The 16,651-nt window shown below is 44.9% G+C and overlaps 2 protein-coding genes across 3 annotated transcripts; one reads left to right on the forward strand and one right to left on the reverse strand.

The window, feature by feature from the left end:
* The first annotated feature begins 1,149 nt into the window (after window positions 1-1,149).
* Window positions 1,150-5,460, forward strand: msl2a (MSL complex subunit 2a). The gene is made up of 2 exons (XM_036554876.1): window positions 1,150-2,630; window positions 3,713-5,460. Exons 1-2 carry the CDS (start codon window positions 2,186-2,188, stop codon window positions 5,281-5,283), a joined length of 2,016 nt encoding a protein of 671 aa, XP_036410769.1. The 5' UTR covers window positions 1,150-2,185; the 3' UTR covers window positions 5,284-5,460.
* Window positions 5,461-11,955: 6,495 nt separating this feature from the next.
* LOC118795832 (tumor necrosis factor ligand superfamily member 10-like) lies at window positions 11,956-15,586 on the reverse strand. 2 transcript variants are annotated; one of them, XM_036554578.1, is made up of 5 exons: window positions 15,466-15,586; window positions 14,625-14,771; window positions 14,358-14,403; window positions 14,078-14,194; window positions 11,956-13,310 (listed from the first exon to the last, which is right to left on the reverse strand). In XM_036554578.1, the coding sequence occupies exons 1-5, from the start codon at window positions 15,577-15,579 to the stop codon at window positions 12,874-12,876; spliced, it is 861 nt and encodes a 286-aa protein (XP_036410471.1). In that variant the 5' UTR covers window positions 15,580-15,586; the 3' UTR covers window positions 11,956-12,873. The 2 variants fall into 2 exon arrangements, with proteins under 2 accessions (XP_036410471.1, XP_036410472.1); XM_036554579.1 differs by lacking the exon at window positions 15,466-15,586 and adding an exon at window positions 14,856-15,004.
* Window positions 15,587-16,651: the final 1,065 nt, after the last annotated feature.

Below are 16,651 nucleotides of genomic sequence, written 5' to 3' on the forward strand. Positions count from 1 at the left end.
ATTTTTACGACCAATCAGCGCTTTAGATCACTTCCTAGGACCAATTGAAAGCTCCATATTGTTGAAGGGGCGGGAATGAGTTCGACAAGGTGTTTGAAGGACTTTGTGGGAACCACCAAACTTAATCGTGTAGTTCTTGATTAGTGGCTTCAACGTTAACACATAAAAACTATAATTCCCAGCAAGATTACCGCTGGCACATAAAGTAACAGGAAATGGTATTTTTGGTTCTGTGTGAATGGTCGATTCTGACAACGCCCATAACACACCCACTTTAAGAGCGTAGGGCAGCAAACACCATAAGATGTGCTGATTAGTCGTTAGCTAGTGTAGCTAGCCATCTGGACTAATGTTATCATCACATTGTTTATGTATAATACTTAAATCTGAATTGGTAGGTACTCAGCTGATGAAAAAATAGCTGTCTGAACAGAGAGAGCATAACATTGACATGGGCCATTATGGAAAAAGGACGGTTGTAACGTCCTAGCTTTATACTTAAAAGACTTGACGTTTAATTCCGTTCCTTGTACCTAGCTTTAGGTAGTATCAAGGACCAACGATTTTCTTCTTGTTAACATTTATAGAATAAATGTTCGCTATACTGTTAATGTTGGTGTAAAATATATACCTTGCTAGCTTGCAAACTAGTTGGCTAGTTGTTTTATATTGTTGGGGCTATTAAGGATGCAGTTCGAATTGACTGTCTTAATTAATTTGACTGCGTTAGCTAGTTGGCTATAAGCAACCTAGTCAACGCGAGGAAGGTTTTGATGTTTCATGTCCGTCAATTAATTTGAATCTAACGTTAATTTGCACTGACGTTATACGGCTAGCATTAGATGCCGTTTTAGCAATGATAATACAATCCCTTGGGTTGTTTTCGTAATTGTCCAAATGTGTCTCTTAAACAGGTTGGAAACAATATTGGGTACATTGGGTAACATTGGGAAATAATTAACTGTGATAACTGAATAAAGCGTAGGAAGGAATGGGGAAACGCACAGCATTCACATTGCACTGTAACCCGTCGCTACCCGGATTTCAGGGGACCATCAGTCAAGGGAAAACGGTACTGACGTAACCAAGGTAACCGGTCTCTCGCGAGATGTGAATTGGAGCACCCCTTCCTTCTTCATATGCCGAGGGGGGAAAAGCAGGGGAGAGCGCTCCATATCAAGCGAGCCAGAGAGTGAGCTAGTTGTATCACGTACTCTGGGATCATCTGTCTTAAATGAACGTTACAACAGCATAAAAATCCTAATACTACAAAAATAACCGAAGCTAACCGGGACCGAGATCAAATAGCTACCCGAACAGCGCTGTTGGAACGCGTTAGCAGGATCCTCCGAAACTCATCGGAGAGGAGGTGAAACGGACGGATAAATCCAAAAGAAAAGAAAAAGCGGCCTGTTTTCCCATCGGATATTCTGGAGCCGCTGTTGGAGGCTAGCGGCCTCTGCATGTTTTATACATGTATGCCGTTTGTTTTGCGTATCCCTTGCTTGGAAGAAAGTTCTCACGCAGACTTCCTGTTTTGACTGTTCAAATAATCTGAGGGTAAATAACGTTATGGGGATGAAGTGAGGCGGCCTGTTTTGTTTCTTCACAGCGACACCACCATGGGAAACGGTGGACAATAAACAAATGTGCTCGTTTGTTGAACCTTTCCAAATACCTGAATGCATCGGACCGGAGTGGTACCGGGGGGAGGAAGAACTTTTTTCCGCAGGAACGGGACCCAGGAACAAGAAATGGAAAATGTCTTGGAATTAAGTCCACCGGCTTGATTTGAATGTCCGTATAGCCTAGCTACATGCGATTAGACATTGGATAGCCAGCTAGCTAGCTCATTGGGAGTCAGCTTTGACTCAAAAGAGCGCCATGAATGAATAGATCAAGCTAGCTAAATAATCGGAGCAACCTCAACCAGACTGTTGCCTAAGTATTACCTAGTTAGCTAGCTACGTTTTCGATGCATTATATTCTTCATGGTTACCTTCACTGGTGGCAGTTTAATCAGTTTCATGTTGCGATCTACAATGATCATCTGGGCGTATTTTGTGCCATGGAAGAGAGGAAAGCGATAAGCCAAACTGGGGATGTGCGGTTGATTTGCCTGGTGCGGTTGAGTAAAGATTTCTAGCTTGCTAGTTAGCTAGCTACACCTAGCTAGCTAGGCTAAATGTATGGTTTCACATTCAATTCTGACGTCGTGTCACACATTCCCTTACAGCAGGAACACGGTCCCCTTCACGTTCTGCTCGGAACTGTAGCTTCCACGCTTCATTTTATTCATCCATGCCTTTTGCAAGAATTGCATGCTCTCCGCCCTTTTGGGCTCGGGTCAACGAAGTACCGAACCGAGACCGCACCGAGATTATTTGGCTCTGTTAAAGCGATCTTTTTTCAGTGCAAACGTCGTGTCTTTTGTGTGCTGTTTTTCCCTCCACAACTACATCTGGCTCCCTGGCGCCAAGCTGCTGCGATGAACCCGGTGAATGCCACCGCTCTGTATGTGTCAGCTTGTCGCTCGGTGCTGCAGTGCGATCCGCGGGACGAAGAGTCCTTAGCCGAAGTGTGTAAGCTGGTGTCTTTCTTCAGACAGTCCCTCTCCTGCCTTGTTTGCGGTGAGTCTCTCTATCCCGAAATGAATCGTCTGTTCAGCTACTAGCCGAGCGTACAGCAGTGGCCGCTGTGTTAGCCGTCCTCACATGTAGTTAGCGTCTTGACCGATGATCAGGCTTGTCTTCCGGGCGAAGTATGGATATCACCCAGTACTGTAACGTTGGTGTCAACGGTTTGCTCGTAGCTATTGCTAAGTAAGAATCGACTGTAGCTAAACCAAGTGACGTGTTAACCTATGGGATAGCCATTTTCTGTCGTTAGCTGCAGAGTATTGTCCGATTTCCATTGACTGAGGTGATATAATAATGTAATTTAGCTTCTGGTGCGTTCAGTCAAGCGTTTGCAATACCGCGGTCACATACCATCATGTCCTTTCGAGTGGCGTTTTATCAGTCAGTTAATTTTGCTGACTAACTTTCCAAACGCACTTATGAGATTGCATGCTTAAAATAGTAGCGACGCTACCTACAAGTGCATATTAGCTGTTTTCACTCCGTAGTTTTACATTAGCCTTCATTCTGTTCTAACTGTTCTAGAGATGGACACTGCCAGCCGAACGGTTATTAGCCATTTCATCATTAATACTGCTAACTGCGCTAACACTCCTTTTCCTGTGTCATCAATCTAGCTATAGCTGCTATCTAATTCGCTGTATGTTAACTGCCCAACCGAAAGTGGTAGGCAGCAGCGGCAGCTGAGGATGTTGCCCCAGGAGATGTGCAGAAAGGCTTTTTGTCAGCATCTCCAAGGAAACCCCGGTCACGAATCCCGAAAGTGTGCCTTTCTGTGTGGAGCAAGTCAAGGGCACCGCCAAGCACGTTTCCTGCCAGCCGGCGTTGCTAAGGATGCATATCTAAAAGCACGCTCCTAATCAGAACTGAATAATATGGGCTTTTCCGATACGACCACCCCCGCTCCTTTGATAACTAACCTGGTGCTTTAGGTGGGGCATTTAATAAGCCAGTCGGTCTTTTTTTGTCTCAGCATTTTTATTAACATCGTGGAATTAACTACATGGATTATGATGAGTTTTGTCTTAGCTATGTTTGTTTTTAATTTAGCGTTTTTTTTTTCTTTTTTTCAGGAAACCTACTACAAGATCCAATAGCTCCTACAGACTCAACTTGCCAGCACTATGTTTGCAAGGGCTGTAAAGGCAAAAAGATGATGATGAAGCCGTTGTGCAGCTGGTGCAGAGACTATGATCTGTTTAAGGAGAACAAGCAGCTGGCCATCCTGGTGGAGTGCTATGGGAAGCTGTGCGAGTTCATTGCCGCGTCACCGCTGGGGCATCGGGTCGCCAGCGCCGCGCAGGAGTGCCCGGAGATCTCGGCCGCTTTGAGGCAGGTGGCGCCGGCGGCCGAGGACAGGCCAGACGAGCCCCGCATCCCCGTGTCACCTAGCCCATCGTGCTCCCAGATGCCCTCCGCTCCCGCAGCCGAGGGCGGGGCCTGCCCGGAGGCGTCCGCCGAGCCCCGGGACCCGCCGGCGGCCGAGGCGAGGGCCGGCCTGCCCAGCCCCGACGGGCTGGACAGCCGCAGCGGGCTGAGCCTGGACGAGCTGGCGGCCAGCGTGCCCTCGCCGCAGAGCGTGCCGGCGTCCGCGGGCGCCACCCCGGAGGGCGCGGCCACCGAGGGCCCGCCGGACGTCCAGCCCACCGCCGTGCGCGACGCGGCGGCGCCCGGGGAGGAGCTGTGCACCGAGGGCATCGATATCTGCGGCCTGAGCGAGGACGGCAAGCGTGACAGCAGCCCCCTGCTGCTGAGTGTGGAGGAGGTGCTGCGGACCCTGGAGGAGGACTCTGCGGTGACGGCGGGGGGCCCCAGCGGGCCCTTCGCCGACTCCCGCCCGCCACCGGAGCCGCCGGAGCCCAAGGCCGCCGCGCCCCGCCCCCCGCCGCCGTGCCCTCCCCCCGCGGCCCCCTACTCGGCGGCCACGCCGCGGACTCCGCGGCCGAACCGCAAGCGCTCGCGCTCCGAGAGCGACAGCGAGAAGCTCCAGCCGCTGCCCATCGCCAGCCTCATCCACGGGCCGCCCGCGGCGACGGCTGCCACGGCAATGGTCAGGCTGGAGCCCGGCGTCCCGGCGCAGCCCATGGCGGCCGTCCCCAACGGGGGCGCTCCCAACGCCAGCAAGGTGCTGCTGGTGTCCGGCAAGGGTGTGAAGAAGAGCCCCGACCTGGTGGCAAAGAAAGCCTACGCCAAGGGCAAGACCAAGGACAAAGCGAAAGACAGGCTCCCCGGCAACAACCTGCCGCCAGGGAGTCCTGCCAAAGCGGCGCACAAGAAGCCCCCGGAGAAGAAAGGCTGCAAGTGCGGCCGGGCCACCCAAAACCCAAGTGTTCTTACGTGCCGCGGACAGCGGTGCCCGTGCTACTCCAACCGCAAGGCCTGCCTGGACTGCATCTGCCGGGGCTGTCAGAACTCCTACATGGCCAACGGCGAGAAGAAGCTGGAGGCCTTCGCCGTGCCCGAGAAGGCCCTGGAGCAGACCCGGCTCACGCTGGGCATCAACGTCACCAGCATCGCGGTGCGGAGCGCCGGCACCAGCGGCGGCGTCCTCAACGTGGCGGCCGGCACGCCCGTCACGTCCCTGCTGACCGCCAGCTCGCACGAGGACAAGGCGCTGGGCGAGACCCTGGACATGAAGCTTTGACTGACAGGCGCTGCCTACAAGCTCGCTCTCTTTGGCCGAGACTTTTTTTTTAAAAAACGCTTTAGGGAGACGGGGGGGAAGTAGAGGCATCACTACACTAAGGCAGCTATTGGTTCTGATCCAGTTCAGATTAATGGTAATACTTGCCAAAGCTCCTGTTGTAAGTCCCTTGTACCATGCATTCTGTCTGCTGCGGGTCCAAAAGCAGAGAGCATCGTTACTGTGAGTTTTTCTTTGTTTTTCTTTGTTTTAATTTGTTTGTATTTGTTTTTTTTTTTTTTTTTTTTTTTTTTTTTAATTCTGCAAGTGATTTATACTTCACGATCTTTGGCAAAGAGAAACTTGACCTCATTGTTGTGGGTCATGCTCTGTGCGTCGTCAAATCAGAGGTTGAAAATTTGTTTTTGTACGCACTTGTCAATTTCCGTTTGAGAAAAAAAAGGCCCCAGTTGTATTGTTGGGACGGCGTCTGAAACGGAGGCCCGTTTTGGGTTAGCCCGGCTACCGTTTCCGGAGACGCTGGACCGGTGAAATGTGGCAACTGCTGCATCTGTCTGAATTTCTGACCTGTCACATTTGCACCAGACTCTGATAGATTTTTATTTTTATTTTTTTTTTTATTTTCCTCATGGCTTTGGAAAAAATCTGTCAGTGTGTCATATTTCTAAGACTGAAAAAGAGAAACCATCCTGTCAATATTAATTGAACCGCTACCACCACCATTATTGAATGTAATACCATTTTTGTGTACAGTACACACATATACACACATCAGTCGTTCGCTCATGTTTTTAATATTTTAAAAATTAATAATGACATGTCTTGTGATGCATACTGTAGGCACAGAGTAGACTGGTTCTCAACTGTAATAGATTTGATGTGCGTCTGTCTTCAAATTATCCGTGTTTCTTTCCGGCAGGGACTTGGGTTCTAGCACTTAATTAAGTGATTAATAGGCCAAACGACAACCAAAGCCTACTTGGTAACCATAGCAATATTGCTGCACAGCGTTGAATGGAAGCACATCGTCCGCTGACCCCGCCCTGAAAGGTGAAGCTCTGGCATCAAACACAGGGTTAGCTGTGTATCTAGACACGGTGCTGCAAAACTACAGGCTTCCATGGGTGAATATTAGGGAGGGCCGTCATGTCTTTGTGTGAGGATTCAGATGTACCTGTGGCAGGAGTTTTGTACGTATTCAGAAGGTGTCAGAATTCACATGTAATTCTGCAGTGTTGGGTAAACAAATGTGGAACATGCTTGAGGCCAAGTGTGTGTGTGTGAGTGTGAGAGCGAGCACGTGCGTGCGTGTTGCATCAAGAGTGAACGGTCTAATATACAGAAAGCGGCAGACATTCAAGCTGGTCTCTTCTGTTCTGCTTTTTTTTTCCCCCCTGCATCACTGACAAGTAACTATCTGGTTTTGCTCTGATGTGTTCTGTTTTGTATTTTAATAATTTTCCCTAGGATTTTCTTTTTAGCGAAGCCCCACCAGTGTGCACAGCCAGAGAGCTTCACCACGTTTCATGCTAGATTGTGTTCTCCCAGGACTTAACCTATTTGATCTCGCACACGGCATGCACCACAGCAACCCCAGACCCTGTGTACAGAAATAACAATAAACAAACAGATTCAAGATTGTGCAGGTATTCTCCGACAGATCTAATGACACCCACCGTTCTGTAGTTTAACCCGGTGTCATTTCCTGTGAATGTGGTCAGGTAGTGCTTTTTGAAGCCATAGAAAACAATGTGATTTGTGTCCAGTCTGTACTTTTTATTTTCCTGTTTGATTTGCAAGAGTTGGAAAAAAACTATTTTTGATATCAAGTAAACATTGGCAACAATTGCTTTGTCATTCACTTAACTTGAAGCACCTTATTTTTTGCCCCACTATTACCTCAGTGGTTCTTTCTTGATTTTTTTTTTTTAACGTTTGTTGTTGATTGGTGTTTGACCAAAAAGAAATAACTTACCACCCATCTGGTGATGGAGAGCAGCCCATGACTGCATGGCATCACTGTGCCATTTAAAATCTCTTCTGAACACACTGGTTGACATTTATTCAATGGCCCCAAAAGAAGACACGTTAATACTAGATTCTAACTATTAGGGCTCCAACTGATCAGACATGTCCTGTGCTGTTTGACCAGATAACAGTGCTTACTGTCTTTAGAAACATGGCACACACTTTTTGTGTTAGGAAATAATTTTTATATATTTTTTTTTATTAGAGCTCTGATTACAGTTGTGTTTCGACAATTCAAGTTGCTGTAATACAAACGAAGTCATTGCTGGTATGTGCACTTGCCACATATTGAAATTTGTAATGCAATGGTTAATAAATGATACGTTTTTCTACTGCGACGTGAATACATGTTGAGCGGCACCTTTTGTGCAGCGTGTGTTCCTGGTGAGCCAGCTGTTTTTGGCTCCGTGGGCGTCACACGCCCGTCTTTAAGTGGTTCCGTTGTGTCACGTGGGATGTTTTAGCCAATCCAGAGAAAGTTTGAGAAAGGGAGGGGAGCAGTTAGGACTGGGAATTTTTTCATGATAAACAAATCCTACGGTATATTAGCGATTCCGTTAACATGGTCCGTTTTGCTGCAAAAACATACCAGCCGACTGCTCATCTGCTGACTGTGACTCAGGGGTGAGCTGGAGGAGGACCATCGCGCTGCACCTCAGGTGAGAGGACAGCTGCTCGCTTCTCGTTTTCTGTGTAAGTGATGAATATGCGGGGTAAATGAGCATCCGTCATCGACGCCACCTGTTCATCGGCCGCATGCTGATGCCCTTTAACAGTCATCAGTTAGATAACGATTTCACCATTTCCTCTCCAGACGTTGATATTTACACCGCATATGTACCGTCAATTAGGTCTATAAAACGTGTCTTCTAAACGTTGATGTCAAGTCTCATGGATCACACGCTGGAAGAAAACGAGAAGCCAATGGAACTGAGAATTGCAGTTCAATTTGACGTGCACTGGTTTTGACCACAAGAGGGCGGTAGAAGCGAGCTAATGATCACGTCCGAATCGTTTATTGACATGTTACGAAACAAACCGATGCGGGGAGAGACGCGTTTGCGTTTCCCTCTAATGAAGTTGGGATGTATTATGAACACTAAGCGTGCAGATGATACATGCAGTACTTAGTGGATCTGAGGATTTGGAGAACTACCATTGAATGATATTAAAAGTGTGTTTACTGTGTTAACTGCAACTGGTCAGTTGGGAAAGGTAAGGCAACTTTTGAAAAGGGGACAACTGTCTTTGCCTGAATGGCAATGACCATTCACATGCTGGGCTGTAACCGTAACCGTGTTTGACACCTGACTGCTGTGATGCCAAAAATATGATAGTAGTGTGTCTGTTTCAGGCATTTCCTAAAATGGAGAAAGTTTCATTTTTAGGGGGCCTGGCCTAGGACTGTTCAGTGGAGGCTGGAGCACTAGACCTCCTTGCAGTTGGCGCTCCAAATCCTAAATGGAGCACTGGTGCAAGGGGTTTTTTTTTGGACTCAAGACTAACAAACAGCTGTGTTAGTGAGTGAAATGTAAATAAGCTTTGTGAGTCAGTGGGTTTGGCAATGTTGGTTCTCCTTTTTGCAGACAGTATGTACTCGTCTATGATTGGTGAGAATGGCACTCATGGGGGAGGGCAGAGCAATCAGAGAAGTTTGTATTGTGTGGTGAAAGGCCATTGTCTTCAGACCATTGATAGGTTGGCCTGTATTTATCTGGACTGGGCATTTGTTCAGCCCTATTCTCTAGCTGCCGCCACATGGGCCCAAAAACCGGTCTTTTCCCTGAGCTAACGGTAGAAAACTGCAGACTTTTAAGACAAGCTTTGGAGTTGAATAAAAATGTTCTAGGTGACCTAACGAAGGTGATGAAAACAATACCGTGGTTTTGTTTTTAGAACAAGGTGATAGGATAACGTAACGGTACGTGTTATAACCAATAATGAGGTAGATGAGTCAGTGTGTGAGCCTCTGATGGGTCTGTTGTTCAATATGAACACTTATTTCTATTTCAAGGGAGGAAGAACAATAAGTGAATTCTCGGCAAGTTAATGTAACCGTTATCACTTAACTACCACTTAAAGATCAGTATGTCTCCTTGGACTTTTTCATTCTTTGACTGTTGGAAATGTTTCTGATTAATGTTTTCATGTCATCTTTGTTTTTGTTGCTAATTTGTACGTGAGATAACAATTAACTTCAGTTTCAGTTGATTAAGTTCAACTTCAATATGGCATCAGTGGAAGGTAAAAAGTTACAGTTGCTGTGGTTCCTGATCTTTCAGTTGCTCCCTGTAAATATTGCAATTAGGCTCACTGCTCTTTTTCTACAGTCTGTGAATGTAAACCTTTACAGTTCGCTTTGCATGAAGCCGTATGATCATCAATGTCCGTGTGCAGACAGTAACAATCTTTGAAGGAATCACAGGGGGTCAAAAAATAATGGCAACACCAAATGGAAACACCAAAAAGGACCAAACTAAATCACAGTTTAAAAGGAGTCTACACGTTTCGTATTAATGTCAATACTAATTACCAATATGTCTCTGTTATGAAAGACTTTAAAATCAGTGCTTACATGTATATACAATATCTGAGTTTCTAAGGCAACGTAAGAGATCTAACCAATTTTCAAAGAGGTCCAGTAGTTACTGCCCAAATAGCCCAAACTGTGGTCTGGTAAGTTGTCTTTTACTCTTTTTTCATACATCTGGACAGTTATATGTTTAAACAAAGCCTGCAATCCACTCTGTCTATTCATAAGTGTCAAACATGTTGGTGGATCTGTTACGGTAGGGGGCGCAACCTCATAAGAGATATTGAGCTAGATTATTACTCTGCATGGTAGAGTTATGGCCAAGGAACATGAATGGTGGCTCAACAACTTATTAGTTAATAAATATTCATATATTGCTTGGTGTCTCCATCATTTTGTCTGGCCCCTGTATTTCTTATGTAGAAGCAAAAAATACAGGATTTTAGGATCACAAGTTCCAGTAACTCTTAGACAGATATATGCTGACAGTTATGTTCACCTATTCTGTGGAGACAATGAAGGAAAGTACCACTCCCCTGTGAAGCTAAGATAACAGATGATGCAATATGATTTTCTAATGGAAAGGCTAATATGAGGTCAGCTCTGAATGACGGTTATCTTTTGTGTATTTTTGTACAGCTGCACACGCCCTGTTCAGCATGCTACACCTTTGCCCTAGTGATTTCCCTTAGCTTGCTTGGCAGGCTCACTGTAGCCGGGAACTACACAATCTCTCAATGTCTTTGGATCTGTCCTCCTTTCTGTCTGGTGTCTCCACCAGTAGTGGGAGGAGCTCATCCCCTCCCTTGCATCCTTTAAACTGGCTGCTTGTTCACAGCACTATATATAATCACATGCATATGCTTATATCTGTGGTAGGAGCAGGGCAGAATAAAATGGATATGGGGATCGACATGGGGACCCTGACGAACATCGCCAGGGATCAAAACTTCATCCGCTTCATGACTGTGCAAATAAACCTGTTTCAGAGCATTACAATAGTGTGCCATCTCTGTTGCTCCACAGGCCTCAGTTCAGAGTGGATCCATTGATATTTAGTTCAGCTGGATGGGCTGATAGTGGACAATGATGTTAACAGACTTTCCCATGCACATACTGTGAAGATCAGTGGAAGGTCAGAGTTCCCGTTCTAAACCGATGGTTGTGATGCAAAGATTCCCCCAGTGGAGGGCTCACAGGCCCTGGTCACTGACATTGCCCACACTGGGTTATTTCAGTTATAACATTGCTACAACGGTAAACCAATGTGTGTGTAAATGAAAGCGCTTGCCCTGGAGAAAAGTCAATCACAACAGCCCACTTCATGTGATTGAAAAATGTGGATTTATGGGTTTAACATCACACCTGGGAGATATAAACAGTATAGTAAATTTTTCAGTATTGCAGACAGTGCACTGGTGAGCCTACTGTGGTGTATAGAATCACATGATACAGAACATTACCATCTCTGGTAATTTATGTTGTGCATCAACTAATATTTCTCAGATGCTGAAACATATGATGAATGGTAAAGATTCACAAAAAGGAACAATCTGAACAGAAAGAAGTCCAGCATAGGAAATCAAACTAGTAGAGAAACTAGCAAAGGTCCCTTTGTAATATTGTGGGACATTCTTTGGTCTATATTTTGGTCATTAAGGACATGAAAAGTGCATCAAAATATTTCACAGTCTATGGTGCAATCACAGTTTAAAATATTGATTGTGGTGCTACTGAATTAACCATTGTGCAGTCATAAAACTCTGGTCTGATGTTAAGTGGTTCTACTATCTGTGCATGTACAGTACATCTTACCTGCATAGGCACTAATGTGTACATACATATGATTGCTAAACAAGTGTAATTACACAAGCCACAAACAGGTTTAATGGTTGTAAGTACTATGTAGCTATGTGTATGTACAGAGCAGTTATGCTAGACATATGTAGAGACAGTTTATATGTATACATTTTTGGCCTACTTTATGTCAAGTGAGACCAAAACATCTCCAAAGTTTCATTAGTGTTTACATGGTTGTAGAAAGCATTGTCTGGAAATGGATAAAATACTGCACTTAAGTGAAGTCATACATTCTCAGAATGGTGCATGTTCATATTCTCCATTCCTGCATCTTGCACATTGACGTACATACTTAACCAGACTAGCAGTCATTGGTTTGGACCTATTCCCTGAAGGCCACCATGGCAACACAGTGTCTTGGGCCCAAAAAGTGGTCTTGTCCATTGCCTAACATTGAAAAACTACAAGCTTTTATGACAAATGTAGGTGTGAAATTATAATGTCAAGGATTATGGGAGCAAGAACCTATTCCTTGAATTTTTCTGTTTTTAGAAAAAGACAATAAAAATGTTAAGCATGTTCATTACAGCCACTGATGAGTCAGCGCTGTAGTCTCTGATTGGTCGACTGTACAACATGAAGGCAGGGATCATGTCCAGTGGATTTTCTGTGAGTAAATGTTACAGATATTGCTCGACTGAACAGTGGGCTTTTCAGCCCCTTGACTACTGGGCACATTGTTGGTTAATGTATTATGGTAGGATTATAAAATTGTGAACAAAAATTGCAGGGATTTTTGTAACCTCGGACTCAAGACTAGTAGCTAGTCAGCTTGCTACAATTTTGCTATTGTCAGTCCAGTTAAATATGTACATCAGTGGTCTTATAGCTCTGTCACTGACTCCAGCAAGAACGGACCATCTCCTTCACCTGGTCCAGTCCTGGACTATCGCCCCCCACTGGCTGTGGAGTCACATCACCTGATCTCTCACTGGGCAGTAGTTTACCCTCAAGGACCCGAGGAAGCAAGCCCCTCCCACTGATCCTGAGCAAACGGAGGTAAACTGGCCCCTCATTCTTCACATCTCCCCTCAAAAGCATAGCCAGGGAGACACGGCGCACCAATAAATAAGGCGCTTATTGGTCGACAGACCGGCGACCCCCGTCGGTTGACCTGCACCCTCCAGGGGCGCGTCCAGTTTGAAGGAAACAAGCTTCTAGTGCTGCCACTAGCTGACCAAAAAAGCACCAAAGAAGCTCGACCTCTCGTCCATCTCAATGGCGCTGGCGTTGCTGACTGTGACGAAGACGCGGTCCCCGGCGCTCAGCTGGACCACGCTGGCCTGGTAGATGGAGTAGAGGCCGTACTCGGCATTTCGGGACCAGCACGTGGTGCGGGCGTTCTTCATCAGCAGGATGGGGTCAGGGTAGGACACCACCTTCTTGTAGACGTACTGCAACATCTGCTGGTTCCTGGCCGTAGGCTCGCCCTCCTCCTCAAGGGAGAGGGAGTTTCTGAAGTAGGTCTGGGAGTACACGTAGTAAAGGCCAGCCTGAGGAATCATCAGATCGCCATTGCTTATTTTCATGTTGCGAAGGAAGGCCAGGCCCTTCTCGGACTCCCAAGACTCGATCTTTTGGCCCAAGGTTTTCCTGGTGGGCGGTCCTGGCAGGACAGAGCCAAAAAGCATCAAGTTTAATATTCCTGTGGTTCACAACTCGGGGACTTGGCAGCTGCCATGAAGAATGTAAATAATTCAGATTCTGAACTTGAGTTATTTTATCTACGCAGCTGCTGCCATAGTTATCATAGTTTGTGTGCGGGGAAAAAAGTAATTATGGCGTATCCACCATCACTGCACAGTTAGAAAGGGGTATAAATCTGGGAGACAACAGTTGTGTTTCTGGTATTACTTAAGGAGCTGTTTTCTAAAAAGTGTCAGTGGTTTTTGAGTTTCATTTCATTTGGAGACACAGCTCGAAATTGAAATTACATTCTTTGGTAACCCAAAAAATATTTGAAAAAGAGCCCCAGGGAAGGTTTTTAGATGGACATACAAAGCACACACACACACACACACACACACACCCTCAAAAGGCTGATTTATGAGTGTGACCCACATCCAACCAAAAACTTGCCCTTTGTATGCTTTTTGTCATGCAACACTCCTTAGTGCCTGTTAAACTCTCCCACAAAATGAAGAGGAGGGTTCTCAAACACAGATTCCTGCAGGCAATGCCTGAAGCTGAACTAAAAGCAACTGCTGAACCCTTCAGTCACATGTGGGTCCATCTTTGAGTATTCACAGACATGTGCACAAGGTGGAGCAGGTCTTTTTTATCACCCAGAAATGGTTTCCTATAAAGAGACTGGGTTGCATGTGCTGTCCAGATGCTGCGGTACTAGTCTTTTGATTGCTGAATCAGACTCACTCTGAACTCCACTCGCTTTGGCCAAGGAGCTGCCAGTGACATGGGCAGCTATTTCAGGCCGGGGAAGTGGATCTTGGTTGTCCATTGTCAAACTTGGCATAACTTTCAGAACCTCATCTGTAAGAGAGCAATGTAGAATCATTGGGAAAGGCTTTTTATGCACAATTGCTTCTAAATATCCATCTGTATAAACACATAAGATTGTGACCTATGGAAATTGCTCGGGATAAGACCATCAGTTATATGACATTAATGCAGTGTTGTATTTTACTTAACATACCTTTCACTGCTGAAGATATTTCCTTCTCAAAACGATTCGACATCGTCTGTGAATATATAAAATGCGTTCTATATGAGTAAAAATATGACGGCATTCAAGTGTATCAAGACATGATTACAAATTATCAAAAATGTGTACTATAAATAAAAATGGCAAGAAATACTACAGTAATATAGAATAAATACAAAAAGTTAAAAGGCTCAATGGCACAAACATCCCTTTGATCGATCGCAAGCTTCTACTCAACAGTCATGTAACAACCGCTACCTTTTCAACGAGTAAATGGAACTGTTGCGTGGTCCGCCAGCAGGGGTCGTCTTTTCCCTCCTCTGTACCCGTATCCCACCCCGTAAAGGTCCTGAGGTTCGCCCGCATCAGACATGACATGCTGCTCCTGGAGAATGTGTCTTTCATCTGGAAATACAGTATTTTGTTATGGAGTGGTCAGCATTGCCCATTTTTAAGCTTTAAGTGTTCAAAAATATATATTCCACTCACATCATGATTGCTTAAGTGGCTGTTCATGGCGTTTTTGTTTCGAGATGACAAAGACGCCGTTGATGAAGTTCGTAGTAACGAAGTAACAATTTATTTGTTTATACTGTCTTTAAACTGGGTTGCCTTGGCTTCTACAACGTTTTGGGAAAGTATTTACAACGCAACGCAACGCAAGTGGAACTGACAGCGTTATTAAACTGATATAAAAGTGAAAGCTAAAAACAACGACTGTCGTCTACCTTAAAACGCAGTTAATGTTTGTTTACACTATTCAGCGCACTGGGAAAATCCAAACTGTCTTATCCCAGAAAACGGAGTGACTCAAGCGCAAAGAAAATGCACCTATTTCTGCCCATTTGCAGAACATACTCTGAATTTCGACAGTATTGCTTTTTAAATCTGAGCAATGCTGTATTTATCAGCAGGAATCCTTCATTAATCTCTGCACCCTGTCCGCTTAACTACCTTATTCAGCCATTGTAACAATCTGTTTTCCCTTATTTGTGCAAAAAAATTAAAACGATCTATAAGCTCCCTTTTCAGTCTCGTTCTACATGAAACCCTTCCTCCGTGGTGCGTTGTAGCTAATTGAATGTTTCCATTGCCTTACCGTTGATAAAACGTTGCTGAAGTATATAAAAGTGACCGCAAATCCAATAGTTTGCACAAGTACTGCAGCAAGCAGTAGAAATCCAACGAACTGCGAGCTGGGCATGACGACCATTTGCTGTTGTAACTTTCAGGACTAGAAGCGCAGCTGGGTTTCACCTAGCAGTTAATGTAAAAATCTAGAGGCGGAGCTGAAGGACTCCTCAAGGAAAGAAAATCCAGAGGCTGTTTTCGAGAAATGCTCTTTCGATTTCGTTTACTCGCTTATGGTTAGTAAATATGAGGCGGGTGTTTAATTGCGGAGAGATCTGTGTTGTGTATATACTGTATAGTTCAAAGTTGGGGAAACGCAAAAAGTTTGAGGACGATACGCTTAATCACGGAGGTTGCGCAACTCATTTTAGCTGACAATTAGGACAGGTGGAGATGAGAGCGCGAGATATGGAATAACAAAAACAAAAAAGACTTTCGATTGATATTGTGATAATGTAAACGTAGCCTAACCTAGCTGGGCTTCTTTAGTATTTTTGTCTGAATTCTTTTTTTTTAAACAGATTTTTAATTATTCTATTTTAAAATGATAAATACTACCATTATTACTTACTTACCCCAGAGTTGACTTAATGAATCTTTTGTGTTTGTATTATATGATACGTGTATATTTGTGTGTGTGTGTGTGTGTGTGTGTGTGTGTGTGCGCAGTGGTGTGTATATAGTGATGTTACTTCAAGCACTGTAATAAATTGGGTAAAAGATAAATATATTATTGCTGTATTTTAAGCCCTCATTTCCTTATTTCCTTGCTGGCTGGTAGCCGTGTTGACAGAATCTACTTTGCCCAAGTTCCTTCTTTGAAGAGAAACAAGGAAACAGAGGTCCCAGTCCGGGAACGATACCATTGAAATGCAGGATTAACAGGATTAATTACCCCAGCTACACAACAGAAGAAGAAGCAGAAACAAAGTCTGAGTTTTGAAATTAGGTTTGATCTTATTGATCCAGCCATCGATAGGAAGTGGTAGCTCACAAAGGGGTTTCATAACAGAGCAATATGATGGTTCATCCAGACGTAGTTGTAATTACTCAGAGTCGACCTCTACTTTTTAAAATTAATATAACGTGTACTACTGAGATAGCGGATAGATTTAACAGTTATTGATTAAACAGGTGTTTTCTGTCTCACAGCA

Source organism: Megalops cyprinoides, chromosome 20, assembly GCF_013368585.1.
Source record: "Megalops cyprinoides isolate fMegCyp1 chromosome 20, fMegCyp1.pri, whole genome shotgun sequence".
NCBI lineage: Eukaryota > Metazoa > Chordata > Actinopteri > Elopiformes > Megalopidae > Megalops > Megalops cyprinoides.

Coding starts and splice junctions, on each gene's coding strand:
- msl2a (XM_036554876.1), top strand. CDS start 2,186: ATGTATGGTTTCACATTCAATTCTGACGTCGTGTCACACATTCCCTTA. Junction 2,631..3,712: donor CCTCTCCTGCCTTGTTTGCG/GTGAGTCTCTCT, acceptor TCTTTTTTTCAG/GAAACCTACTACAAGATCCA.
- LOC118795832 (XM_036554578.1), bottom strand. CDS start 15,579: ATGGTCGTCATGCCCAGCTCGCAGTTCGTTGGATTTCTACTGCTTGCT. Junction 14,404..14,624: donor TCCATTTACTCGTTGAAAAG/GTAGCGGTTGTT, acceptor ATATATTCACAG/ACGATGTCGAATCGTTTTGA. Junction 13,311..14,077: donor CAAAGCGAGTGGAGTTCAGA/GTGAGTCTGATT, acceptor CTGTCCTGCCAG/GACCGCCCACCAGGAAAACC.